Source organism: Desarmillaria tabescens, assembly GCF_030435595.1.
Source record: "Desarmillaria tabescens strain CCBAS 213 chromosome Unknown EV420scaffold_98, whole genome shotgun sequence".
Classification (NCBI taxonomy): domain Eukaryota; kingdom Fungi; phylum Basidiomycota; class Agaricomycetes; order Agaricales; family Physalacriaceae; genus Desarmillaria; species Desarmillaria tabescens.
In genome coordinates, this window is record NW_026848397.1 from 108,010 (window position 1) to 131,753 (window position 23,744).

At 47.4% G+C, this 23,744-nt stretch overlaps 11 protein-coding genes across 11 annotated transcripts; 6 read left to right on the forward strand and 5 right to left on the reverse strand.

Annotated features, from left to right (window-relative positions):
* Positions 1-776: 776 nt before the first annotated feature.
* On the forward strand, positions 777-1,523 carry EV420DRAFT_1212224 (uncharacterized protein). The gene is made up of 3 exons (XM_060466381.1): positions 777-1,206; positions 1,259-1,368; positions 1,424-1,523. Exons 1-2 carry the CDS (start codon positions 808-810, stop codon positions 1,322-1,324), a joined length of 465 nt encoding a protein of 154 aa, XP_060322920.1. The 5' UTR covers positions 777-807; the 3' UTR covers positions 1,325-1,368; positions 1,424-1,523.
* Positions 1,524-2,217: 694 nt separating this feature from the next.
* EV420DRAFT_1585969 (uncharacterized protein) lies at positions 2,218-4,193 on the reverse strand. Its single transcript, XM_060474807.1, has 8 exons — positions 3,715-4,193; positions 3,506-3,628; positions 3,361-3,460; positions 3,108-3,308; positions 2,973-3,058; positions 2,758-2,921; positions 2,615-2,712; positions 2,218-2,556 (listed from the first exon to the last, which is right to left on the reverse strand). Exons 1-8 carry the CDS (start codon positions 3,796-3,798, stop codon positions 2,525-2,527), a joined length of 888 nt encoding a protein of 295 aa, XP_060322921.1. The 5' UTR covers positions 3,799-4,193; the 3' UTR covers positions 2,218-2,524.
* Positions 4,194-4,506: 313 nt separating this feature from the next.
* On the forward strand, positions 4,507-7,380 carry EV420DRAFT_1212338 (uncharacterized protein). The gene is made up of 15 exons (XM_060466382.1): positions 4,507-4,666; positions 4,715-4,844; positions 4,890-5,030; positions 5,078-5,133; positions 5,183-5,212; positions 5,269-5,387; positions 5,441-5,583; positions 5,631-5,696; positions 5,743-5,840; positions 5,889-5,975; positions 6,023-6,128; positions 6,182-6,251; positions 6,304-6,667; positions 6,716-6,816; positions 6,869-7,380. The coding sequence occupies exons 1-15, from the start codon at positions 4,601-4,603 to the stop codon at positions 7,278-7,280; spliced, it is 1,989 nt and encodes a 662-aa protein (XP_060322922.1). The 5' UTR covers positions 4,507-4,600; the 3' UTR covers positions 7,281-7,380.
* Positions 7,381-7,500: 120 nt separating this feature from the next.
* EV420DRAFT_1623288 (iron-sulphar subunit protein of succinate dehydrogenase) lies at positions 7,501-8,471 on the forward strand (the record flags this gene model as incomplete). The annotated part of the gene is made up of 4 exons (XM_060475928.1): positions 7,501-7,891; positions 7,948-8,046; positions 8,100-8,266; positions 8,319-8,471. The coding sequence occupies 4 exons, from the start codon at positions 7,501-7,503 to the stop codon at positions 8,469-8,471; spliced, it is 810 nt and encodes a 269-aa protein (XP_060322923.1).
* A 157-nt stretch (positions 8,472-8,628) lies between these two features.
* Positions 8,629-10,412, forward strand: EV420DRAFT_1342284 (uncharacterized protein). Its single transcript, XM_060468942.1, has 8 exons — positions 8,629-8,824; positions 8,877-8,910; positions 8,967-9,006; positions 9,063-9,225; positions 9,279-9,485; positions 9,560-9,651; positions 9,704-9,766; positions 9,823-10,412. The coding sequence occupies exons 1-8, from the start codon at positions 8,662-8,664 to the stop codon at positions 10,189-10,191; spliced, it is 1,131 nt and encodes a 376-aa protein (XP_060322924.1). The 5' UTR covers positions 8,629-8,661; the 3' UTR covers positions 10,192-10,412.
* EV420DRAFT_1585976 (uncharacterized protein) lies at positions 10,413-11,692 on the reverse strand. The gene is made up of 7 exons (XM_060474808.1): positions 11,396-11,692; positions 11,233-11,340; positions 11,073-11,181; positions 10,847-11,017; positions 10,709-10,794; positions 10,535-10,659; positions 10,413-10,483 (listed from the first exon to the last, which is right to left on the reverse strand). Exons 1-7 carry the CDS (start codon positions 11,642-11,644, stop codon positions 10,453-10,455), a joined length of 879 nt encoding a protein of 292 aa, XP_060322925.1. The 5' UTR covers positions 11,645-11,692; the 3' UTR covers positions 10,413-10,452.
* A 37-nt stretch (positions 11,693-11,729) lies between these two features.
* On the forward strand, positions 11,730-13,346 carry EV420DRAFT_1769726 (uncharacterized protein; the record flags this gene model as incomplete). Its single annotated transcript, XM_060481042.1, has 7 exons — positions 11,730-12,180; positions 12,234-12,353; positions 12,411-12,522; positions 12,575-12,763; positions 12,813-12,898; positions 12,949-13,130; positions 13,175-13,346. Exons 1-7 carry the CDS (start codon positions 11,743-11,745, stop codon positions 13,344-13,346), a joined length of 1,299 nt encoding a protein of 432 aa, XP_060322926.1. The 5' UTR covers positions 11,730-11,742.
* On the reverse strand, positions 13,288-15,521 carry EV420DRAFT_1212478 (PLP-dependent transferase). The gene is made up of 5 exons (XM_060466383.1): positions 15,225-15,521; positions 14,561-15,165; positions 14,161-14,508; positions 13,632-14,100; positions 13,288-13,578 (listed from the first exon to the last, which is right to left on the reverse strand). Exons 1-5 carry the CDS (start codon positions 15,426-15,428, stop codon positions 13,417-13,419), a joined length of 1,788 nt encoding a protein of 595 aa, XP_060322927.1. The 5' UTR covers positions 15,429-15,521; the 3' UTR covers positions 13,288-13,416.
* Positions 15,522-15,639: 118 nt separating this feature from the next.
* EV420DRAFT_1651505 (uncharacterized protein) lies at positions 15,640-17,224 on the reverse strand (the record flags this gene model as incomplete). Its single annotated transcript, XM_060478559.1, has 7 exons — positions 15,640-15,778; positions 15,823-16,001; positions 16,071-16,138; positions 16,190-16,378; positions 16,425-16,542; positions 16,598-16,717; positions 16,769-17,224. The coding sequence occupies 7 exons, from the start codon at positions 17,222-17,224 to the stop codon at positions 15,640-15,642; spliced, it is 1,269 nt and encodes a 422-aa protein (XP_060322928.1).
* Positions 17,225-17,297: 73 nt separating this feature from the next.
* EV420DRAFT_1316560 (glycerol dehydrogenase) lies at positions 17,298-18,868 on the forward strand. Its single transcript, XM_060468690.1, has 6 exons — positions 17,298-17,490; positions 17,547-17,668; positions 17,720-18,035; positions 18,087-18,277; positions 18,331-18,388; positions 18,438-18,868. Exons 1-6 carry the CDS (start codon positions 17,334-17,336, stop codon positions 18,725-18,727), a joined length of 1,134 nt encoding a protein of 377 aa, XP_060322929.1. The 5' UTR covers positions 17,298-17,333; the 3' UTR covers positions 18,728-18,868.
* Positions 18,869-19,388: 520 nt separating this feature from the next.
* On the reverse strand, positions 19,389-22,310 carry EV420DRAFT_1651507 (polysaccharide lyase family 4 protein; the record flags this gene model as incomplete). The annotated part of the gene is made up of 25 exons (XM_060478560.1): positions 19,389-19,428; positions 19,478-19,559; positions 19,615-19,639; positions 19,693-19,721; positions 19,768-19,814; positions 19,858-19,955; positions 20,011-20,049; positions 20,105-20,157; positions 20,210-20,244; positions 20,300-20,317; positions 20,368-20,432; positions 20,485-20,573; positions 20,639-20,706; positions 20,763-20,907; positions 20,959-21,002; positions 21,056-21,087; positions 21,134-21,210; positions 21,261-21,284; positions 21,353-21,648; positions 21,698-21,745; positions 21,799-21,827; positions 21,884-21,891; positions 21,946-22,030; positions 22,081-22,130; positions 22,187-22,310. The coding sequence occupies 25 exons, from the start codon at positions 22,308-22,310 to the stop codon at positions 19,389-19,391; spliced, it is 1,650 nt and encodes a 549-aa protein (XP_060322930.1).
* Between the last annotated feature and the right edge of the window lie 1,434 nt (positions 22,311-23,744).

Sequence of the window (23,744 nt, forward strand, 5' to 3'; positions counted from 1 at the left end):
TGGAAGCATATAAGAAGTGGCAATTTAAGAAGTCACTGTCCATCCACGAGTACTTTCATATCTAAAGTACTTTCTGGATAGGGAATTCAATCAGCATCTTAGATATGAGTCCATAGAGTTTGGGCACGTATCATTCACCGGAACCTCACTAATTAATTATTCATAGATACGCAGACGATACAGTCATATAGTTTGTATATGGCTAGCAGAACAGCGGGCAGTTTCTAAACCGTCGTTCGTATGTTACCTGTCTTCCTTCTCGAAGCTTGGGACAGGACGTAGGCGGCGAGCATCTTTGACCCACCTCGGATCTTCATTGCAGTATATTCATTATTTCTATCAGCATCTACGTCCTGTAGGATGTCCATGGCCTTGGGATGTGCGACCACGTCTTGCAAAATAGGCGGTCCCTCTTGCAGTCGGTTCGCGAGTGTAAATCTGTTCCGAGGAACGATACAACACGAGAGGTTTCTGGAGTCGCTGGATAGCAGGGAATACGGGGCGTAGCTTCAATCCACCTTTCTTCGCTGCTGCTTTCAGGTCGGTCGTAAGCATGCACAAGCTCGTAGGTAGACGACAGCCTCCGGGTGCTCGGCGAACTCTCGTAGTGTGTACAGGGCCTCTCGCAGCGCGAAGATTTCTTTCTCCAGCTCAGTTCGAGTACAAAGGTCACGTCGTGGACGGACAAGGAACGCAATGCCTAATGAAGCAGAGCATCGTGGTTCTTACTTGACAGGGCCTTCCCACGCCTTCTTCCTATTAACCTTCTGGCTTCGCATTGCAACTCGCATTATTCCCGCCTTCAAAATGAATATTTTCACTGCAGTTTCTCCTAGACAACTCGTCGGTCGCCACCGTCTGCTCACACTCTCTTCATTCTTTCTCGATTCCGGTCTCTATTCGCGTCGAATGCCCTCTGTAATATCCTCAGCTTGCCCTCAGTCTACAGCTTTCAATTTGCGTTCCGTTCGCTCTTACTCTTCTGCATTCGGATCTGATACCTATCAAAACGAAAACTCACCCGTCTCGGAAAAAGATACCATCGAAACGTCCCATTCACCCGCAGACGAAAAGCCGCATCCTATTAGTACTCTGCCCCTGTCCTTCAAGAAAGACATGTCCAGACGATTTCTCGAAGTGAGCATATGCAACCCCCCGTTTCTTTTTGTGAAGAGAGCAGATGAACGAGTCGTATTTTTCGATCAAGTGAGTCCCCAGCAGCTCCCGCTGCAATCCATCTCTTACCAGCAGGTTCCAGGTAATTTCTCAGTGCCTACAACTTCTACAGGGGCGCATGATATGCCGCCCTGGCGAAGATATATAAACAGCTCAAATGCTTTCAGCAGTGGAGGCACTATCGAGATGATGGTAAGCAGTGACGCGCTTTCCCCCTCCATCCCGAACTAAACCAATTGCATGTTAGGACAACGTTGTTGCTACATATTCCATTCTTGGTGAATGGGACATGTCTGATATGCAGGCTTACGCAGACCATACCGACTATCTGCCTCATCTGTATGAGGAACTCATGGGCAAGTCCTTTTTTGCTGATTTTATACATATCATAGCTGACTTGTATCATCATTACAGCTACTATACAGACCCATACGCCTACTCCTCTGCCATATAAAACTGTGTTTGGAATTATCTGTGACTTTGAGAAGGGTTCTGTATATCAGTATGATGCCGCCACGAAAAAGATGTACCCTGGTCCATTTGTCTACTTCAACGACGAGTCTGGAAATGAGTTGTCATTTTTGGAATGATGTACGTCTTGCTTTGAATTTTCTTCTTGCTATGAAATCTCAGTCTTCTGCAGTTGCCTCAGAGTTCTTAGGCATAGTGATGCATCAATATACGCATACCTTACAAGCACGAGTTGAAATGTGCCAAGACCCGGAAGATGTCAGTCACCTTAGATCTCGGGAGATTATAAACTGATATTGTTCCAAAGCGCGCAAAGTGGCAGCGAGTGGCCGACTTTGCCAGGCGAGGACATGACCTCCTAATGAGACTTGGAGCTGGTGGCTCTGCTGAGCACTAAACCCTTTTAATGAAGCAATAACTCTTATTGATAGGTATGCCTTTTTCGGCTGGAATTGGAACATCTTCATTGACGTGGTTGGGCGTTTTCATAGACCTGGGATTATGTTCGTGACATCGGTGCAGTAGGGTATGACGGAGAAATAGCAACAAAATCCGATACCTAATGCGTTCGTCGGCGACATACAGATCAATGTAGTACACTACTTCATGCAAGATATGCCAAAATGTTTGTAATTCCAAGTCCGCGAAGATGGTACGAAAAAGTTCAATAAGGTGGTGACTAAGCTCACAGGGTCTCATCTCATCGTTTGTCGGGACTATAGTGGCATCACCAGCGGTTTCCGACCGTCCCATCGGACCCATTTAAGTGTCAATTGTCAAGGGGAAGTCGATCCTCTGGAATCCCATTCGCGAGAGACGTACACCCTCAGACACTGGCCCACCGTCGAAGGGCTATCTGTACAATTTATGTATTAACTCAGATCTCAGAAGAGCCCTGTCTGTTGCCCGCTGTGAGCATAGCCAGTTTTAACTTTGACGCTTTATTTTACATTCGTCGATTACTTACTGCAAATTTCTCTCCATGTAGCGCCTTCTTCTCTCAACGACGTCGTGTATCGGGACCAGGAGCTGTCGAAATCTTCACAGAGGGGGAGTACTCGAATACTGCGGAAGTGAGTATAACACAATAGGTAGCCCACAAGCACATACCTTTCGCTCACAAAATCCAGGCCTTGTATCAGGGCATCTTTGTTAGCAGGCTGCTTGAGTATTTCTGTCGCCGATTTCGCGTATTGGGCCGCTTCTTCCAATGCATCCGAAAGGGATCTCGGCGCGTTATGAGTTTTTGTAGATATCCAGTGAACTTGATGTTCCTTCATGAATAGGTAAACAACCGTTTTGCCAGAACTTGAGTCCCTCCTTACTTTGGGAACCAGGTCGGTGTGACTGCGCCGATCGTCCAGAAGTTCATTGTACGCATACATCAGGATGCTTAAAAACTTTTCTGTTACTGGAAAAGAGGTCATCAAAATGACACAGAGGCTAGGATTGGGAGATACCTTTGGCCATATCACGAGGGGCTGTCGTAGAACTTGGGTTGACGTACAAGTCTTCGTCCGTCTGGAAAGTGGATGTGAATGGGTCATAGGAAAAGAATGAAAAGTGAGCTGCTGGTCTATCAGTGAGAAGACCGTGGACTCTCGAGTAGTCGCTGGGCATTCGGTTTCCGTCGTCAGACTCTGTATTGTATCGAGAGGCGGCTACGCGGACAAAGTAAGCAGAAAGGATGGAGGGAATTATTCTTATACAGACTATAGAGCTCGGTGAAAAGCCGAGTGTATACGTCTATGCTAGATCGCGATAACTGTTCTACCATGATGATAATGAACTTGATTTGGCCCTGCATGACAACCTAGGGTTTGTTCAGACCGAGTCAGAAAGTAGAATCACGGCAAACCTGATACCAGACGGGCTCAGGTTGTGGAACATCGGTAAAAAGCGGCCAAAACTCCCCCGGAATGGGCTTCTCTTGCGGAAATTTGATATGTTTACCGAACATTGAAGTAATGCAATGGAACGCCTAAGGTAACATAGGATGAGATTGAACGGAACTCTGGTAAACAACGAAACTTATCCACACAATTCCTATGGCAGCCTGGAACTCACCAAGAGATGTATGCCATGAGGGTGGAAGGTACATATACGGCGGACTGTATTGGGTGAGACTGTCAATAAGTTCGGCTGGGCCATTGTAGCTTTCAGGGATATTGAGTCGTCGGGCGACCCTGGTCCACCTTGAATCTTCACTGGTGCTTTCAGTATACTCGTCGTTTCTGTCGGTATATACGTCCTGTAAGATGTCTGTGGCCTTGGGATGTATAACCATGTCTTTCAAGATTGACAGTCCCTCTTGTAGCTGGTCAATGTTCTTCTGTAGCTTTCTGCGAGTGTAGATCTGTCTCGACGGAGGATACGATCCAAGAGGTGGCTGGAGTCGTCGAATAACAGGGATGATGGAGTGTAGCTTGAACATGAGAGTAATGACAAGGTGGGCTGAGGCGGTCTCGGTTTGTAAGCGTATCTCAAGACAATGACGTCCTCAGTGGCTGCATTACAGCTTTCATGCTGTCTGATCTGAAGGCTGGAGAACACAGGCCTTTATTTTGTGAAATAAATGGCACTCTGGGAATATCAGGAACGGGGACAGATTCCCGCCCTTCAGGAGGATAAATGCAATAGAAGAATCCTGAAAACCCTAAATGACAAGTATTTGCTTGGCCAAGATGAGTGTCAATCGAGGGGCGATGCCATCTGATACTGATAGCTTCTGCTTCAAAGGGTATAGACCTTCAGAGAAAGTATTGAGCACCGCATAGTAGAGAAACTTTTGAAATTTCAAAGAGAGGAAAGTAAAGTAATGATCCGATTAGCAAAGTCGAATTTCAATTTCCAACCACGCTATGATGATCACCGAAATGCCCGAACAGCCAACTACCATCCAACAAAGAAGCAATGATGGCTGGGCATTCCTCTCACGCTCTCTCTTACCGCCATGAACAATGATGACCAGCCCTCGAGATCTCCCCCCGCCTTGCCTCCAGGAGCTATGGCCCCGACTGTATGCGCTCCTTTGTCTTCACCTCTCATCTATTGACGCGACCTGCAGCCAAGAATAGAGAATCCACGCGACGACAGCCCGCCAGCGACACCTTCTCATCGGTTACTTGGGTCTGAAGAGCCTCAGTATGCTACATATAGAGAAAAGTCGGCCTCGTGGACGAACACGGCTGTTAAACGTGTGTTCATCGTCTTTCAGTCTTTCTCGTATTCATCTGTTATAGTCACAGACGAGTCTGGCATTGTTACTAAACCATGGATACCCTACCCACTAAGACCCTGGTTCTGGATACCTTTTGTTCTCTTGATGATATTAGGCGCCATTGGCTTAGAAGTCGCCCTTCATTTCAGTAACAAGAACTCTGGTGTGCGATATCCATAGATTTTACTCTCCTTTCCTGATGATACTTAGGATGGGCCACGAATGATGCTTTCAGTAGTCAGACTGGCGTTCTGCACTACGTCTATGTGCGTTCATTGTTCGGCGTTGCCACCATCTACTCATCAGTTGATGCAGACCCTGCCTCCCGTCGCCGTTGCCGCTGTCGTAAGCCGTATTTTTCTATGTGTTCTGGGCGGCGTATTGACCTTCTGTCTTCCTAGATTGTCGCCCTATGGACATGGACAGATATCGAAATCAAAAAGATGCAACCTTATGTCGACCTCGTTCATGGTGATTCCCCACCTAAGCGGAGTCTCTTGTTAGACTATACCCGAACAAAGTGCGGTTGTTCTTACTATGTCATCGTGATCCTATGCTGATTTTGTTGACTAGCAACTTTTTCGTATGGTCGCGTGCAGCGGCCAATAAACACTATCTCGTCGCTCTCGCGTCTCTTATGGTGCTGCTATCCCTTACTTTCCAACCCTTAGCAGCTGCGTTGTTGGTAGTTCGCGATACTTGGTGGGGATTGCCAGGTGCGCATAATGCTCCGTATCAATATGCCGTTGACATTCTTCCATAGATACTACCGTGAATACCCTGGCTGCCATCGGATTGAACCAGAATCAGAACTTTGATGATTTGACTTGTATGCGTCTTGCCGTTTCCTGTTTACAGGTCTCACCTTCTCCTAGCGTTTTTGACGGCAGCGGGATTCGCGTCCGCTTCCGTGCTATATAACCTGGGCAACTCGCCGTTTGTCTTTGATGGATATACCGTTGCTCCGTTTCAGGTGTGTTTATGTTTCTCGCCCGAAGAGTCGTCTTCATCTCGCTTGTAGCTGCCCAATGATGTTCCTGTCAACAGTACCATGATTTACGCAAACACTACAGCGCTCAGAAGCGATCCCGGCTGTCAGGCTGTATCCGTGAGTAGTTGTCATTCAATCAAGGTCGCCGTTTCACGGTTTTACAGGTTAATATGGCCCAAAATACGGATGGTAGTGGATGGAACAATTCTGTAAGCTCGAACGGATGTAGCATATCGTTTGCCATTGACCGTAATGCGACGAACCTGTTCGGTACGTCAAAATTGCTGTGTAACTGCGAACTGTTCTTCTCACCATCGGGATAGGCACTGATATACCGACGTGTGATTCCGATGTTCCCCCGCAATTCAGTCCAGTGATTTTCTGGTTCTTCACGTATGTCCGATGTCTTTCGTTTATGCCCGGTCCCTAATGTATATGGACCTAGATATGAACCCCAGGCCGCAGCGTCTGCTGCACTCTGCTTCCCTTCAATCACACTCTGGGACGTAAATGTCAACCTCGACTTAGCCAGTGGGAATATTACCCAAGTAACGGAATTACGTCCCTTCTCTTCTTCGTCCAATTTCTCGTCGTTATCTGCGAACGTGACCGGTCCACCTTTAAACGGGCGAGCGTATAATGGGATTGAGTTTAATTTGACGAATCCAGATAGGTTCGTGCTTGCCAGGAAAAATGCAACGCAGCTGCAGATGCCGGCTGCGGTGTTTCAGGCTGCTGTCCAGAGTCCAGAGGGCTTGATCGGCTCATTCCAGGCTAATACGTTCGCGAGGCTGTCCTCCAATGTTTATGTGGGCGTTATATCTTGTATTGATGATGGCGTACTGACGGTGACTCAGAGGACGTATTTGACGCTCATCGCAAAGACTGTATATTTCCTAGACAACAGTGAACCGATAACGATTCAGATGAAGACAGTGCAGAAGCGGATTTGGCTGAGGTACGCATTCGCCTTTTTTTTGGGTCGAATTGGGCTGAGGATTGGTTTGAAGTGATGTCGCTGTCCATCTGCTAGCAGTTGCGATGTTCCTGCTTGCATTTTTCGCGACAATTATCCAACTCTTTCATCGTTACGACCGACGCAGCCTCCGGCTCCTTCATGAGCCGGGGACAATTGCTTCGGCTGTGAGTATTGGTGCTCAGACTGGGATGGGTGATCTCCTTGCTGGTCGACAGCATCCCAAAGACATATCGGCAGCTCTGCAGGATAAGAAATTCAGAATTGACCCAAAGACAATGAAGATCGTGATGGAGGGGGAAGATGGATATGAGTTTGCGGCTAGTCCCGGCATCATGGACAGACGTCGGTCTATATTTGCTGCGCTACAGAGTCAGCGAATTAGTAGGAGGTTCTCGTCGAAAACTCCAATTAGTCCGACGACACCCAAAGAACCATTACCGTAATGGAAGGTTTCTGTAGATTATGTTGTTTAGGCTTGGTTTAGGCCAAGAAATTAATATGATTAGGTTTAACCCCAGTGTGATTACACAATGTGGGGTAAGGTGTAACCACCGGTATTTGATTGGTCCGGTAACCAAATATCACGTGATGTGACCATCCGAATTCACGCGATAACTCCTTTCCGCACCAATCCGCCCTCTGTTCGCATCCACGACGACAACGATGCAATCCCTGGCACGACGCTGTTCTTCCCAGCTCTCTTCCAATGCCCGCCTATTCTCGACGTCGTCTGTGGCGTTGCAGGCAACACCTCTGCAGAAGCCTGTGATGAACAAGGAGTTCAAGATATACAGGTGGAACCCAGACGAACCCAGCAAGAAGCCCATGCTGCAGTCGTACACTATCGACCTGAACCAGACGGGTCCCATGGTGCTGGATGCACTGATCAAGATCAAGAACGAGATTGACCCGACTTTGACGTTCAGAAGGTCGTGCAGGGAGGGTATATGCGGGTCCTGTGCGATGAACATCAATGGGCAGAATACGCTTGCGTGCTTGTGCAGGATTGACAGAAACACCTCGAAGGACAGCAAGATTTACCCATTGCCGCATAGTGAGTGCTCGCCGTTGTGCCTTCTGCAACGAGTCTAACCGTTCTGTCTCACATAGTGTACATCGTCAAGGACCTGGTTCCGGACTTGACGTACTTCTACAAGCAATACAAGTCTATTCAGCCATATCTCCAGAACGACAATCCCCCAGAGAAAGGTACGTTATGATTGCTTGGCATGACGTAGGATCGAGGCTGACCGAGCCGACAGGCGAGTTCCTCCAGTCGCAGGAGGATAGGAAAAAGCTGGATGGTCTTTACGAGTGTATTCTGTGCGCGTGCTGCTCGACGTCGTGCCCGTCCTACTGGTGGAACCAGGACGAGTATCTGGGACCTGCGACGTTGATGCAGGCGTATAGGTGGATTGCCGATTCTCGGGTATGTCTTTGGTCGCTTTTGCATGTAGGCGGGTGCTTATTGAATGCTGCAGGACTCGTACGGTGAAGCAAGGAAGGAGAAGCTGCAAAATGAGATGAGCATGTATAGGTGCCATACGATCTTCAACTGCTCGCGGACGTGTCCCAAGGGACTGAACCCTGGCGCTGCGATTGCAAAGATCAAGTTGGAGCTGGCGACGGAGTAGAGAGTTGTATCCGAATGATATGTTTTATTGGATTCCATTTGATGACTTTTTCTTCTTTCCAATGCAATGTCCAATATCCTTGCTTTCGATCCTGAATAACGTAATCCAAATATTTATGGATCCGTGTGACCGTATGGCGTCTATAAATAAATATCAACTTCTTTCTTCCTCGCCGTCGTCGTCCCCCATCATGACTCGTCAACTTACCCTCGTCTCTCTTTTACTCCTCTCTCTTTCTTCCGCTGCTCTCGCCGGCAGCGCCTGTGTCGCCTTTGACATTTCTTGGAACTTGCTCGCCTTTGGGCTCGATGGAAAGGACTATAATGCTGGCACGAAGGACTCGTGGGCGTCTGGTCAGTATTGCAGCAGCGGAAGTAGAAAACTGGCGTACTGAATATTATCCAGGTAGCGCAAAAGATATTACAACGTCTGGTCGGCCGTGAGTAGCAATTTCCGCAGCAAGCCAAGAAATTTTCGGTTTACTATTCATAATAGACCTTTTGATGGCACCAACACGACTTGCTACCTCTCTCAGGTGAACGCCTTTTCTTGAATGTCCTGCTCGTCGTGCTTAACGTTTGCCCACGCCAGTTCTACAACGCAATTTACGTATTAAACGCCGACTCTTCAAACCCTTCCAATATCTACATCTACAACGCAGCGAGTAGCTCCTGGTCTACCCAGGCTGTCACTACTGGCAACTTTGATGTGTCCAACTTTGTTACCATCCTTGACCATGACACCAATATCTTCTGTACGTCGCGTATTGGTATTCCTTGCTTGCATTGAACTCACCCCGTTACTTAGATGCTCTTTCCAAAGGAGAGCTCTACTCGTTGGATATGGGATCTATGAACGTTGCCAACTCTTCATCGCTCTCTTGGAACGACATCGAAGCTCCCAGCTTCACCACAACTGGCTACAACCCCGTCATGGCCATCGCGCAAAACCACATACACTTTTTGGACGTCCCAGGAAACGCTGCTGGAACTGCAAACATCTTTGTCATTCACTGTGAGTTGGCACCACCTTTTTGAATTTGTTATTTTTGGCTGCGGAGGGCAGTGTTCTGATGGATGTGATCGTAGTTTCCTACTTTCAGCCGGAGACTCAATCATACGGAGACAACAGCTTCCCTGCTTCGCATGGCCAGGCGACTTCATTCTTCAAGGACTCGGGCGTAAGTGGGCTTTTGTATGCGTTCGTGTAATGTATTAAATGGCGTGTGATAGGTTCAAGAAGAGTTCGCTTTCATCCCCGATGACGGGTCGGCCACGTATGTTGTCAGTGTCGAGGTAAGCTTCTATGAAACACGTTAGAAAACGAATACACATTGAACAATCGTTGTTAGACGAACACGACTCAGACCCTTGCCGGACCTTCCGCTAAGGATTCAGGCGCAAGATACTTTGCCTCTACGGATGCTCTCGTTCAGCTAACCTCCAGTGGCACCGTCTCGTACATCTCCTACAGCAACTCCTCCACTGAAGCTAACACCGCCGCTACCTGGAGTACTGTTGCTAACCTTGCATCTGTCGCTCCTGCTTCTTCCTCTGCTGCGTCGTCAGCCAGCGGAACGGGAACCAGCTCAGCCAAGGGTGCGGTGGCTACTAACACCAGCACCAGTAGCGCCAGCAATGGCGCCGAGGGTGCCGGTGTTGCGATAGCGAGCTTGGGATTGTCGTTGGTGTTTGGCAGCATCGGCTTGTTACTTCTCTAGCTGGTCTACTATCGAGCTTTTTCATATTCTCTTCGCGGACTTGGAATCACAGACTTTTTTGGCATATCTTGCATAAAGTAGTGTACTACATTGATCTGTATGTCGCTACTGATAATATCGAACACATTAGGGTATCGTATTTTATTCTATCATACCCTGCTGTATCGTCGTCAAGAACACAATCCCAGGCCTATGAATAAATTCGATGGGTATACTTGGCAAATACTCTGTCAATCCCTGCGTTCCGTGTGGCAGAAGTCATTACCGTGGTGACTCTGGCCACTGAGTGGTGCTACACAACCTTAGTGAAGATGTTCCAATTCCAGTGTTTAAAAAAGCACACCTTCGCTCAACAAGAGTTAATGTTTCGTTGAAATCCTTCTTATGCTCAATAGGGTCAACAGGTTTTTTCGTCAGCAAGTCATATGCGCGATTAGCCAAGTCGACTTTGCACTGCCACTTTGCGCGCTTTGCGACGATGTCAGCGTATAATCTCCTGAGATCTAAGAGGACCGACCTCTTCCGGATCTTGGCAGATTTCAGTTCGTGCTTGTAAGGTGAACGTATATTGATGCATCAGTATGCCTAAGAACTCTGAGAAAACTGTAGAAGACTAAGAATTCATAGCGAGAAGAAATTTCAAAGCAAGACGTACACCATTCCACAAACGAAGCATCTTTAGACTTGTCGAAGTACACAGACGGACCAGGATATATCTTTTTGGTGGCGTGGTCATACCGATATACAGAACCTTTCTCAAAGTCACAGATGATTCCAAATACTGTTTTGTATGGAAGAGAAGTGGGCGTATGGGTTTGTATAGTAGCTGTGATGATACAGATCAGCTATGTTGTATATGAAAGTGCTATAGAACGACTTACCCATAAGTTCCTCATACAGATGAGGCAGATAGTCGGTATGGTCTGCATAGGCCTGCATATCAGACATGTCCCATTCACCGAGAATAGAATATGTAGCAACAACATTGCCCTAAAATATGATCACTTAGTTTGGCTCGGAAGGGAGGGAAAAAGCGGGTACCATCATCTCGATAGTGCCCCCACTGCTGAAAGCATTTGAGTCGTTTATGTCCTCGCGGGGGCGGTATGTCATACGTCCACGGAAAAGGCGTACGCAGTAATCGACTGCCTGGAACCTGGTGGTAAGAGATGGATTGGTCTGCTGGACTCACTGGGGGACTCACTGGATCGAAAAGTCTGATTCGGTCATCTGCTCTCTTCATAAAAGATCGAGATTTAATGAATGAATAGTCGGTTTTCTTGGTGTCGGCTCCAGTTTTGCGAGAGTAAGAGCGGATAAAAGGCAAACTGAAAGCTGAAGGCTGAGAGGGCATTCGACGCGAATAGAGACCGGAATCGAGAAAGAACGAAGAGGCAGTGAACATACGGCGGCTGACGAGTCTTCCAGGAGAAATCGCAGTGAAAATATTCATTTTGAAGGCGGGAATAATGCGAGTTGCAGCGAAGCCAGAAGTTTAATAGGAAAGATGCGTGGGAAATTCCGGCACGACCCTGTCAAGTAAGAACCACGATGCTCCGCTTCATTAGGCCTTACTTGAAAACACTGTCCCTTGTCCGTCCACGATATCTTTGCACCCATACAGAGTTGGAGAAAGAAATTTTCGAGCTGCAAGAGGCGCTGTATACACTGCAAGAGTTCGTTGAGCACCCCAAGGCTGTCGACTATCTGCGAGCTGTGCATGCCTACCACTATGAGGTCCGGCCTGAAAGCAGCAGCGAAGAAAGGTGGGCTGAAGTATGCTGTCGTCTCAAAATGCCTAAGAGCTACGATGACCCAAATGAACTTATCTACGGTCTCGCCCACTACAGCCCACCACAGATGTACCTTCCGCAATTGTTTTATGTCGAGACATACAAAACCGTTTGGAAATTCTTGAATTCGTTCTCGTCGCCTTTTGAATCATTTTGGCTTGGGGGCGACTTGAGAGACATAGGACTCGTTGAACCTGTAACGGTTTCATTGCTCTTGAAGATTCCCTTTTCTCTGACCATTCCTCCCAGGTACTTTTTGGTACTACTTCGTTGTTCTACAGCCATGTCAGGATCTTGCGTAACAAGCCCATTCCACAGTGTCATCAACTGCCCGACCCCCTGCCATTAGGGGAGCCGGTCTCATATCAAGTTTGTGAAAATATCGAAACTGACTACTTGCTCTAGTGCTGATGAACTGCTGAACAGATCATGATGCATGAACAGATAAAGCTCGTTGTTATCGAGATGGACGCTGCCCAGTTCAAATTCACTCTACATGACCAAGAAGTCTACACCCGACTGTTCACCGAGCTCTATGGTCAGTATGAGGTCTCCTTTCATAATATATCGTGCCCACTCTATCAAACTAGCTGCCTCTCAATACAATAACTACATCGTTGACCGAGACCAGCCTCTCGACCTGAGAGTATACGGCCTATTGACGGACACGGCTGAAAATGTCTTCTTCTCTTATGATCCTGCCACGGCTACGTTTGAGAAGGACGAAAACGTATGTGTCGATTCAAATCGCAACACGATAATACACGACATGATGAGATGTATGCTATTCCCACCCATGGTTCGGCATTCTGACGACCTCTGCATCAGTGTCAGAAAAGTTATTTAGTGTCTTGATGCATGCATACAATGAACAGCTGGAAGATAGGTATAGTAAAGTCAAGCTGCTCCCAAAGGCAAGCAAATCGTCATGCTCTTCCGAAAGGTTGCTCACGTATCTATGCAGGAGGACCTTCCCCAGATGTACATAAAAATTAATGCAGCGACGACCAAGTCGGAGCCCTGTGATCGTACTCTTCTGGATTTGCTGGCAGAAGCAGTTCAGGATGCAAAATTAGCGTCGGAAAAACTCTCACAGCATTGGAGCGAAGATGCCTTGAAAGAGGGCCTACAACTTTTGCGCAAAAGGTAAGGGCGAGTCTTAACCTGGTAGGCATTACTCATCTCCGTAGTCTTTGGGTACTTCCCCTCGCTGAAACAACCCACTATTGCTGGCTTGGTCTTCACGATGACCTTGATCAGATGGCAGTGAAAGCTGCGTCGAGTTTTCGCCGAGAGAAAAATTCCTTGGAAAAGAAATGGAAGGATCAAGAAGGGTATAAGACATATGAGTATTTTTATTAACCGTCCTCTGGGAGCAGATATGTACAGTTGGATATGGAAGACGTCTTGAACTTACATGGGCATCCCACAATCAGATGGCGGCTGCCAAGGATGGGCGTGCTGCAACTATCCTGATGCATGCCTCTGTAGAAATGGCCGCCTCCTTCTTTTCTGCGTCTTCAGCTTTTGAAAGAGCCAATTTGAAGCAGTCCTTCAGGCTCGTCAAATCCTCCAAGCCTATGCTGAAGCGAACCTATGACATTTCAGATATGAATAAAGCGGACCACAGACAAGACTCAGGCTTACCGATGGATAATCTATTCCATTCTCCTGTGCCCACTCCAGTCTATCATTGAATCCTGCTACGGCAAATGGCACAGCGAGCGTGAACACCGTGCCAAATGAAATGGCCTTGTAGCACGTTAACGAGTCGTAAAACGCTGTAGCAGCGGCTGTAGATATGAAAACCACCGTGAGGAGGCCTCCATATCCTGGGTCAGGGGTATATTTCGACCAGCAACGCTCGTAATTCTCCCGCATGTGATATTTGGGGTACAGTACTCGATCGATGACTGACCCCTCTTTCAGCGAGTCGTCGTAGCAGAGGTCAGCTATGGCCCCTGCATTGCGGTCGATCATTCGAACACGCCGTTTGATATCTCGTGAATTTGCTTCCATACAGATGGCGTCCTCGCTGAAGTAAGTATATTCGTAGTTAGCGTCCAAGTATGTTTTGAAAGTACGGTAATGCTTGGAGGTGGGATTGAGAAGGAAACTGAGAAGCACGAGCCAAGACTGTTATTCGAGGAATGTAGAACGACGATGAAATACTCACGCCCCGCCCATTACATTCGCGAGTCCACTGAAAATCTTGGTAAGGCTGCAAGTGACAATGTCCGCGTAGGGAAGTAACTGTACAGTGAGAAAATTGCCCACTGTCTCGTCAATGATAATTACGAAGTCGTATTGGTCCGCTAGTTTTCTCAGATGTGAAATATCAGGGGACCGTAAGAGAGGGTTCGACGGAAAATCGATATACAAAGCGGAAATGGGTGGTTGACTAGGGTTTCGTGCGTGCTCGAGAGCGAGAAAGGCTTCAAAGTCGTCAATGGAGCCATTCGAGAAGAAGTGGTATCCGGGACCCCAATTCTCTAGCATGCCATGGGTATGTGCAAAGAGGAGGCTGAAAAATACGTTTCAGAGGATAGAAACTCGAGTGGATGACTCTTACTTACTTGAAGGCAGCGCACTTTTGCCTCTTCGACTGAGTGTGCATCATCATCATATGTGCCTCCCATATGGCATTCATTCCGGTTGAATAAAGGTACATGTCGTCGGGTGAGATGTTCGAGACACCTCGGACGTTATCTGGACCATCATCGATGATGCCAGAAAAGAGCTTTTGAATGATAGCCTTGGCTTTCACACCTGATTCCAATGGCTTATGTACATGATAGAAGTCTGCATCTCGCCAAATCCGAGGTGAAAGTGGTATAGTCAATGCGCTATGATCGACCAATCCCTCTGGCAAAGAGGATAGGCAATGTTCTGCTAAGCGTGAGGATATCCCTGTTCCCGTGTATAGCCAGAACTGCATAGCTCGAGAGAAAGAAGAAGATGGACAAAAAACTGCGAAAAGGTCTGGGACGCCATCAGGGAAAAGGAGGGAGATGCCAGTTGGATTGTCTTTGATAGGTAACTTGAAGGGTACAATTCGTGGTTCTGTATCACCGGATCGCTTTCGTATGTAGGCTTGACAGTGTTCGGCGATCCTAGAAGAAGGGAAAAGTAGGCATTCCTCGTCCTGCGATCCATGAAGATCAGAGCAGACTTTGCTGAGCTAGATTCAAGCAGAATGAGCGATGCTATGATTTGGGCTCTTAGTGCAGGTCCACGCACCTGTGCAACGTAGGTATGGAGCTGTACTCGTGGATAGGAAGTTTTAAGAGCTTGGATAGCCCACTCTTTGTTATCCATGTATTCGACGACATCGAGCCAAGTAGGCAAGGAGTTGAGGATGGCGTGGGGACAGTTTATGGGAACCACTGCTCCAACTGGCTCATTGCCGCCGGTTACTGGTGAGCCGTTCGCGTTGAGGTTCATGATGAGGAGAAGGCGGTAGGTGAAGCTGGAGGCAACCCGGGGTAGATATAAGTCCGATAGTGTCTACTAGATGGTATAGGATACGTAACATGGTATCAGCTGAGCCATCATCAATGTCAGCTATGGCCTCTGTATTATGGTCGGTCATTCGTACATGCCGTTTCATATCCCGTGAGTTTGCTTAACAATACCTATGTGTTTTGTACCCTTCCTAGTTCTCCCATTTCCTCTCCAAGGAGTTTTGCTCTCGACGGAAATTTGACGTAGCTTTCATTGTCATCTGATCGAGGTCGTCATGAAGACCAAGCCAGCAGTAATTGGTTGTGTCAGCGAGGGGATGTACCCAAAGACTACGAAGATGAGCAACATCCACCAGTTCAACATTGGCACTTACCTTTTGCGCAAAAGATGCAAACCCTCTTTCAAGGCATCTTCGCCGTTCGATTGCTGTTTGAGCAGTTCCGTCGCTAATTTCGCATCCTGGATCGCCTCTGCCAATAAGTCTGGAAGAGTACGATCACAAGGCTTCGTCGTCTCGGCATCAATTCTTGTGTACATCTGGGGAAGGTCCTCCTGCATAGATAGGTGAGCAATCTTTCGGCCGCAGTATGATAATTTGCTTGCCTTTGGGAGCAGCTTTACCTTGCTGTACCAGCCTTCTAGGTTTTCATTGTATATATGCATCAGGACGCTAAATAACTTTTCTGATACTGGCACAGAAGTCATTCGAATGCTAAATGATGGGTATCGGAAAAGCGTACATCTCATCACGTCATGAATTGTCGTTTCGCGACTTGGCGTGACACAGACGTTTTCATCCTTCTGAAACGTACCTGTGACGGGATCATAAGAGAAGAAGGCATTCTGATCCATGTCGCTCAAGAGACCGTATACTCTCAAGTCGTGAGGCTTGTCAGGGTTAACGACGTAGTTGTTGTATTGAGAGGCAGCTATTCCGATGGAATGAGCATGATATATTATGAAAGGAGACCTTACACTGGCCATAGAGCTCGGTGAAAAGCCGGGTGTATACTTCTTGGTCACGCAGACCGAAGTCCAAGTAGGTGTTGCCAACCTCGATAACAACGAACTTTATTTGGTTGTGCAGAGTAATCTGTTCGGAATTTCATCACAATGGAGCAAGTTGTTAGCTTGATATCTTAACGAACCTTATATGAAACAGGCTCTCCTAATGGCAGGGGGTTGGCGAGTTGGTGGCATTTTGGAATGGGCTCGTTACGCAGGATCTCGAAATGGTTGTAGAACAGCGAAGTAGTAGAAACGAGTCCCTAAGGAATAGTTAGGCAAAAAGGAAATCTTCAAAACAATGAAACCGTTACAGGTACAAGTCCTATGGCGTTCTGAACACTAAATTTGGCGTAAGGCGATGCGAACGAATTCAAGAATTTCCAAGCAGTTTTATATATGTCGGCATGAAACGTTGGCGGAAGGTACATCTGTGGTGGGCTGAAGCGGGTGAGACCATAGATAATTTCATGTAAGTCCTGGTAGCTCTCAGGTATTTTGAGGCGACGGGATACTTCGATCCACCTTTCTTCGCTGCTGCTTTCAGGATGGGCCTTATAATTGTGAGCATGCACATCCCGTAAGTAGTCAATAGCCTTGGGGTGCTCAACGAGCTCTTCTAGCGTATACAGCGACTCTCGAAGCTCGAAAAGTTCTTTCTCCAGCTCGGTGCGAGTAGAAAGACGTTGTGAATGAACAAGAAATGGCTGCAGCCGTGATTTTGGGGTCGTCAAGCGAGGGAGAATAGAGCGTAGTATTGATAGGGACATGGAAGCTAAGTAAGACCCAACGTCTCTTAGATCGCGGCCCGGCCCCGGTCCGCAACTATATAACCCCTTTAACTTTCCCAAGAGCCGTCCGTCTTTCATCCTTTCCACCATGCCTCCTCTTACGAAGAATACAGTTACCGAAAAGCTCTTCCAGTCACCGTCCAAGTACATCCAAGGCCCTTCTGCTATCAAGAATGCACCGCTGTATTTGGGAAGGCTGGGCAAGACAGCGCTGTTAATTGCCGACGAGTTGGTATACAAGATTGGTGAGCGCCGTGGTCAACATACTAGGCCTTTTTACTGAACTTTTTTTTTTTTCCAGCTGGAACAGCACTAACGACAGCATTGGAGGAAGGAAAAATGACAGTCTTATATGCTAGGTTCAACGGTGAAGCCTCGATTCAGGAAATTGCCCGAGTACAGGATATCGGTGCTCATGGCAAGGTCGGATTTCTCGCTTTAGTTTCTCGTGAGAATGAAGCTGATGCTCAGTAGGCTGAATTCGTTATCGCTCTCGGAGGAGGCAAAACTATCGACACTGCCAAAGCCGTCGCCGACAAACTGGGTGTTCCTTCTGCCGTCCTTCCGACGACAGCTTCTACCGATGCACCCTGCTCAGCCCTCAGTGTCCTGTATACCCCGAACGGAGAGTTTGATCAGTATTACTTCTTCCACGCAAATCCCACTGTCGTGTTGGTGGATACCTCTATTGTCGCCAATGCTCCTGCTCGCTTCTTGAGCGCGGGTATGGGTGATGCATTGGCGACACATGTCGAGGCGCGTGAGACGAGGAATAGTACCAACTTTGGTGGTAAGTGTGTCTCATGATCTGACTCGTGGTCGGTCAACTTGGTTGTGATAGGTGGACTTCCTACACTCGTATCAAGTGCCATCACTTCCAAGTGCGAGGAGATTCTCTTTAAATATGGCAAGTTGGCATACGAGGCGAACAAGGTCGGCGCTATTACCCCTGCGTTAGAGGCTGTTGTCGAAGCGAATACGTTACTCTCTGGGCTCGGCTTTGAGAGTGGCGGTTTGGCTGCTGCCCATGCTGTAAGTCCATTATCATTCGTTTCTTGGCGTTCTTATTTAGAGTCATGGTGAAGATCCACAACGGTCTCACTGCGCTTGAAGGCACGCATCATCTCATGCACGGCGAGAAAGGTATAACAGTTGGCTTATCTTTTTATGCATTTCTCATTCGTCTTTCTAGTCAACTTTGGTACGATCTGCCAGCTTATCTTATCCAACACGCCTCAGGAGGAGATGGATCGGTATCTCGAGTTTATGATCTCTGTTGATTTGCCTATTACTCTGGAGCAACTTGGAGCCAAGGGCGCGACCGACGGACAACTGAAAAAGGTTGCAGAGCTTTCATGCTCGGAAAACGAGACCATTTGGAATCTGGATCGAGTGATTAATGTGGATGTCGTCTTTCATGCGATCAAGGGTGCAGATGCTACTGGGAGGAGTTTCTTGAAGAAGAAAGGGCTGTTGGCGTAGTGAATGCAATTTTTGTCTTTTCTTCAGTTGGTTGTATGCATAGGGTGTTTTGTTGTATGTACATGTAGGGCTGTCTGTATCGTTATGGGATATTTGTTGTAACAAGAACAGGAACAAGGGGTTGATTGACGCTATTCCATTTCGCTAGCTAACATCTACGGTTTACTGAAACAAACACCTCTCGATCGGGGTCAGTTCTCTCGCTGTAGATCTCCGCAACGAGGCTGTCGACGAAGGCAGTATATTATAAGGTTTGGCCGGGGAATAAGGGAAAGGATGCCGTAGGACTCTGTCACGGGTGGGTTAACTTCGATCTTTGGTCAAAAGGCGAGCGAAAGATCTGAACATAAGGACCTGCACTATCATAGCTATCCATAGCGGCTGCCGGTGTCCACAAATTCGATATTCTGGAATATACGGAGAACAGATCTACAGAACGAAAGGCCCATTGAGTGTTACCCCATGTACGGAACAGTGATAAACGTTGGGGAATCACCATATTGCATGACGGACGAGATAAGAGAAATGGAAATTTTGTGATCTTATGAATGATTATGTATTCAATAGATATAGGAAATTTCCGACCGCAAGTAGTGCCTCCTGGCAGGCAGGAAAATCCAAGTCGGCAAGAAAAACATAAAGCAGAATTCCGTTCATGGGCCTAGTACAGTCTCAAGCCGTCGAAGACAACATTGGGAGACCTACATCCGGGTTAGTGCAACAGAACATGAGTTGGTTCATGACGCTCACAAAAAGTCTGACCCAGAAGACCCAGAAGCAACAGAAATAGTGAGAGTGTTTACAGTCGATCCGGTGTTCAGAACACCAGAAGCTAGAGCCCAGAGTCAACCATGTGTAGCGTGACAGGAACAAGATATTGAACGCACGGATTGAGTATGTATACATGATGTTCTGTCAGATTTATCAGTAGAAGTCCAACGGTCTAAGTACTTGACAACGCTTACATTTCCACGCCATGTGCCACGGGTTACACCTTATTCAAGGTATGTCAGTCATTGAAAATAATGGAGGGAGCATACCTCTTGAATCCGGTTGATCCGGAATAGACGGCGTAGAGCTCGTCCAACTGTTGACGGTGACTACAGGGCGACCACCTAGAAGCAAGGTACAAGGTCATATCATGCACGGAGACACCGATAGGCTGAAACTTGCCTGCGAAGGCGAGCGTAGTTGCGATTTGAAGGGTTCGGGCGCCACCTAAGAGGACCTTTTAATCGTCGCGTTCAAACATTACGACAATTTTCGGTACGTGCCCTGCGAACTCGACAGCGCGTGAATTTCACCGTTACCGCTCCGATGTCCTTGTGTAAAACGAATTTGTTACGGAAATCCGAGATGAAGGAATTCACGGCTCACTTTGAAGATAGCCATGGGGAACGTATTCACATTATTACCGATGGTGAAAGTAACTGAGGGCTAATCAGCCTGGTAATATACGCGTGCAAGAGTTTAAGCGCGTACCAGGTCCCCAGTCAGCCATTCGGCTGTCACTTGGACTAGAAAAAAAGGTGTCTTTCAATCGGCGAACGGAACCGCTCAGGCGCCACTTACTGCATCGTTTCAATCAAGCTGCAGAATTTCAGAACGAAGCTGCGACATAAAACATCCGTGTTGCTTACTCGGCATTTAGGAATCCTCTTGGTGTGCCATCAATCTCACCGATCTGCCAAATCACGGATGGTGTCTAAAGTTATATTTGTTAGAAGGTCGAATAATCTCCGAATGAGAACACCTACAGCCTCAGTCGACGCGATATTGGACGTTCCAACGCTTCCAGCAGTAACGGTGACACTCTGAGTGGCAACTTCTAATTCCATTTTGTATACTGTGTCGAGAAGGCAATTATTAGTTTCTTTCGCAGAAAATCATCGATCGGAGAAATTCACTGACGTGTCATTGTGTAGGTACCCGGTTTCATATAGGGACTGACGAAGGCACCGGACGAGTCCGTTCGCACCCTGAACCATAGTCCAATGAGAGATTACGACAATCGAATATTAACACCACAACTTACCAGTATTGAGCGTTGCTGTTACTGAAACCGACCGACATATAGTTGGCGTACGCCGAAGGATAGCCGGTCGCGCTTCCTTTGACCCTACCTCTGTCACCTTCGGAGACCCATCCTGTTACATCAAGGCCATCCCAGAATGAGGTATCTACAGTGCTGAATTAAGAATCCGATGAAACAGTAGGTGAACGATGGCTACCGATGTCTGACGAAGGAGTGGATCCAGTCGTAAACCATAAAGCACTAAGAAGATCAGTTAGATGATGAATTTTCAGAACACGCACATCGAGACTTACTAAGGACCATGCAGACCCATCCGATATGCTACCTGAAATGAGATCATTTCTCATCAATACTGAAGTAAAATAACGAACATTCTGTTTGTGTGTGCTCGGAGTTCTAAATGTATGCCTTAGATGCATAGACAACCGATCAGAGATCCTTACCATGTCTACAGCAAAACATTAGCATGAGATCGGATTGATGGAAGATAGAACTCACAGAAATAGAGCTCTTGCTGAGAGCCTGTCAATACACCATGATCCAATGGTGGTGAGCTTGATGCCAAAAGGAAAAAAAAGGGTATCACTGACCTCCTTGGTTGTTGATGTCGCGCATGAAAGGTCCGCCGGAGCTGCCTTCATATCCGGTACCGGGGATAATCATCCAAGCAGCAATGTTGGATCCAGAAACTCCGTGGACTTGGTCATCGATAAACTGTCTGGATGAGTAGAATTTTGACCTTGTTTGGGAGCCGACCAAGAACACGTCGCTCCCTTCAATAGCAGTCCCGCCTGCAATGTCTGATACACTATAACCATTGGGAAGTGTCGAATGACTGAGACGTGCGATGAACCGGAGTTCGCCAACGGACGGCTCAGCTGTAGTGCTGACCCTCTTGTTAGTTCAGTCTTCAACGCTGGCAATCACGGACGTACTATGTGGCCATATGGATAGACGGATCTTTGTATCTAGCGACGTAGTACCTATAATGAGGCAGTTTAGTATGAAAACATTGGGAAAGGGAAGAGATGAATACTGAATAAGAGTGCTGGTGGAACAGGTGATCTATAGAAAGAAAAGAATGAGTTCGGACTATATGCAGATGAAACTGATGGAGTTACAGTGATATCTGAAGGTAGGAATATTTAGTACACAGCATATAATATCATGAAGCGCTTCTTACAGTTGTTGTCATGGCCTCCTCGAACCCACGAGCAGTCAGCACCAATACCTGACGCAATCTGACTATGTTTGCTGGAGTCTTGTGCCTAGCAGATAATGTGAAGTAGATGGCGAAGCGCAGTACTCGAACACTCACCTCAATTCCATTGAACTTCATGGAGGTAATATCTCCACTAGTCGAATCAACTGCGGAAGATAGTCCACAAACGTAACATTTCGTAGATCAGGTACCGTAGGCGCACCAGTGAAAATCAAACCACCGGAGGTATCGACAATGTATGAGTTTCCACTCACAGTGAGGCCGAAGCCAACAACTGTGGAGCACAACGACGCGAGAAGTGTAGCAGCAAATACGAAGCACAACATGACCATCGCCTAGGGAAGGATCGATGAGACGCATCCTGGTTTTATAGTGAGAGAGAAAATTTCACTGTTCGCTTGGCGGTACCACTACCTCATGAGCAGGTACCGAAAATCATCCCATGATGGGAAAAGGCTCAGAAAAAACCTCGGAAAAAGTAGTTGGAGTGCATTGGCGGCCCGCCTCGTTTCCGTCAGAAAGCGGACAGTTCATCCCATGACTTGACGTGTGTTCGTCTCAGAAGCGATTCATATGGTGCACAAAACTACCATCGGCCAGAAAAGGTGTAGTGCTTGACTAAAGAACGGCGCATTGGCGGGAGTATAATGGAAAAATAAGCATTGGTGCAGTGCCGGTACGTGGTGAATATCAGTGGAATCTTAAATCACGCAGGATCGTGCAGTCTGGACCGATCGAACAAGAGTTTTGTTAGGGTTGAAAAGCGAAATAACGGAGGCTGAAGGCCCCTGCCGCTGTTGAGAGATGCACCAAGTTGTGAAAAAAGGTCGCCACTAAAAGATAACCCAAATTTGTGCCCTCTACGGCAACTCTACAGCTTAGCCAAGTGCAGGCTCGAAGCATTGGGGTTTTGCAAGAGCCTGTAGAACCCGACGGTCGACTCTGTTGAGGGATGTGAGTCTGACGAAGCCTGTGTTTGTATCAGTGTCTTTCCGAGGCTGTTGCCAAAGTCCACAGATAATAAATTATTGGGCTGGAAAACAAAAAACAATACAAATAACTTACGATGATGGATCCGTCGAGTGCATGAAAAAAAGAGGAAGAGGTGCGCACTACTTCCTATTATTTAATATCAATCACTGTCGTTGAACCCTTCCTCTTCAGCCTGTTAGATTGCCTCTGCGATTCTCCTTTCTCAGATTGCCGCTTTTAACGGGGGCAACACAGCAGGAAGATCTACTCGGCTTCCTTCAGGCCGGTGGGGAATCACCTTCAATATTGTTCGTGAGTACAACTGAAAAAAGGGACGAGTCATGGTCTTGATGTACACTCGCTTGGTGGCGTGGTTAGAAGGATTGGAGCATATGACGGATGCCGACGAGGAGGAGAGCACGAGTGAGCTGTCGCGTCCTTGAGAGGAGTTGATTAAGGGTGTTCCTTTGCCGAGGAGGAGCCCCAGGAGTGCGAGTGTTCCGGTACGTTGAATTATTTTGTTTTGATCTCGGAGTTCATAGGTCTCATCGTTTGAAAGCGCGAGGGGAGGGCTCCGACTGCGCCAAAGCTCCGGAACTGTCAAGAGTGGTGCCAGGACGTTGTTACGCTGTTGGTTGCTGGAGGGGCTTCGCCGGCGACTGTTTTGCAGAATCTGACTGAGGTACTACGCGTTAGCGCTTAGGATGTGGTATGCGTTATGAGAAGCTCATACCACATATTTGTTTCGTGTTATGATCGCTTCCTGCTGTTATGTTTTCCTGTCTTCG

Bases quoted from the DNA above. Each gene is read 5' to 3' on its own strand.
- EV420DRAFT_1212224 (XM_060466381.1), top strand. From the start codon at position 808: ATGAATATTTTCACTGCAGTTTCTCCTAGACAACTCGTCGGTCGCCAC. The intron at 1,207-1,258 runs GTGAGTCCCCAG...AGCAGGTTCCAG, and splicing joins GAGTCGTATTTTTCGATCAA to GTAATTTCTCAGTGCCTACA.
- EV420DRAFT_1316560 (XM_060468690.1), top strand. From the start codon at position 17,334: ATGCCTCCTCTTACGAAGAATACAGTTACCGAAAAGCTCTTCCAGTCA. The intron at 17,491-17,546 runs GTGAGCGCCGTG...TTTTTTTTCCAG, and splicing joins CGAGTTGGTATACAAGATTG to CTGGAACAGCACTAACGACA. The intron at 18,278-18,330 runs GTAAGTCCATTA...GTCATGGTGAAG, and splicing joins GTTTGGCTGCTGCCCATGCT to ATCCACAACGGTCTCACTGC.
- EV420DRAFT_1585969 (XM_060474807.1), bottom strand. From the start codon at position 3,798: ATGGCCCAGCCGAACTTATTGACAGTCTCACCCAATACAGTCCGCCGT. The intron at 3,309-3,360 runs GTCTGTATAAGA...TTGTCCGCGTAG, and splicing joins GCTTTTCACCGAGCTCTATA to CCGCCTCTCGATACAATACA. The intron at 3,059-3,107 runs GTATCTCCCAAT...CCTCTTTTCCAG, and splicing joins CCCTCGTGATATGGCCAAAG to TAACAGAAAAGTTTTTAAGC.
- EV420DRAFT_1585976 (XM_060474808.1), bottom strand. From the start codon at position 11,644: ATGAATATTTTCACTGCGATTTCTCCTGGAAGACTCGTCAGCCGCCGT. The intron at 10,660-10,708 runs GTCGGTCCTCTT...ATCGTCGCAAAG, and splicing joins TCTGCCAAGATCCGGAAGAG to CGCGCAAAGTGGCAGTGCAA. The intron at 10,484-10,534 runs GTGTGCTTTTTT...AAGGTTGTGTAG, and splicing joins TTAACTCTTGTTGAGCGAAG to CACCACTCAGTGGCCAGAGT.
- EV420DRAFT_1212478 (XM_060466383.1), bottom strand. From the start codon at position 15,428: ATGAACCTCAACGCGAACGGCTCACCAGTAACCGGCGGCAATGAGCCA. The intron at 14,509-14,560 runs GTAAGTAAGAGT...CGTATTTTTCAG, and splicing joins CAAAAGTGCGCTGCCTTCAA to CCTCCTCTTTGCACATACCC. The intron at 14,101-14,160 runs GTGAGTATTTCA...CGTGCTTCTCAG, and splicing joins GCGAATGTAATGGGCGGGGC to TTTCCTTCTCAATCCCACCT.
- EV420DRAFT_1212338 (XM_060466382.1), top strand. From the start codon at position 4,601: ATGAACAATGATGACCAGCCCTCGAGATCTCCCCCCGCCTTGCCTCCA. The intron at 4,667-4,714 runs GTATGCGCTCCT...CGCGACCTGCAG, and splicing joins CAGGAGCTATGGCCCCGACT to CCAAGAATAGAGAATCCACG. The intron at 5,031-5,077 runs GTGTGCGATATC...GATGATACTTAG, and splicing joins TTTCAGTAACAAGAACTCTG to GATGGGCCACGAATGATGCT.
- EV420DRAFT_1342284 (XM_060468942.1), top strand. From the start codon at position 8,662: ATGACTCGTCAACTTACCCTCGTCTCTCTTTTACTCCTCTCTCTTTCT. The intron at 8,825-8,876 runs GTCAGTATTGCA...AATATTATCCAG, and splicing joins GAAGGACTCGTGGGCGTCTG to GTAGCGCAAAAGATATTACA. The intron at 9,226-9,278 runs GTACGTCGCGTA...CCCGTTACTTAG, and splicing joins CCATGACACCAATATCTTCT to ATGCTCTTTCCAAAGGAGAG.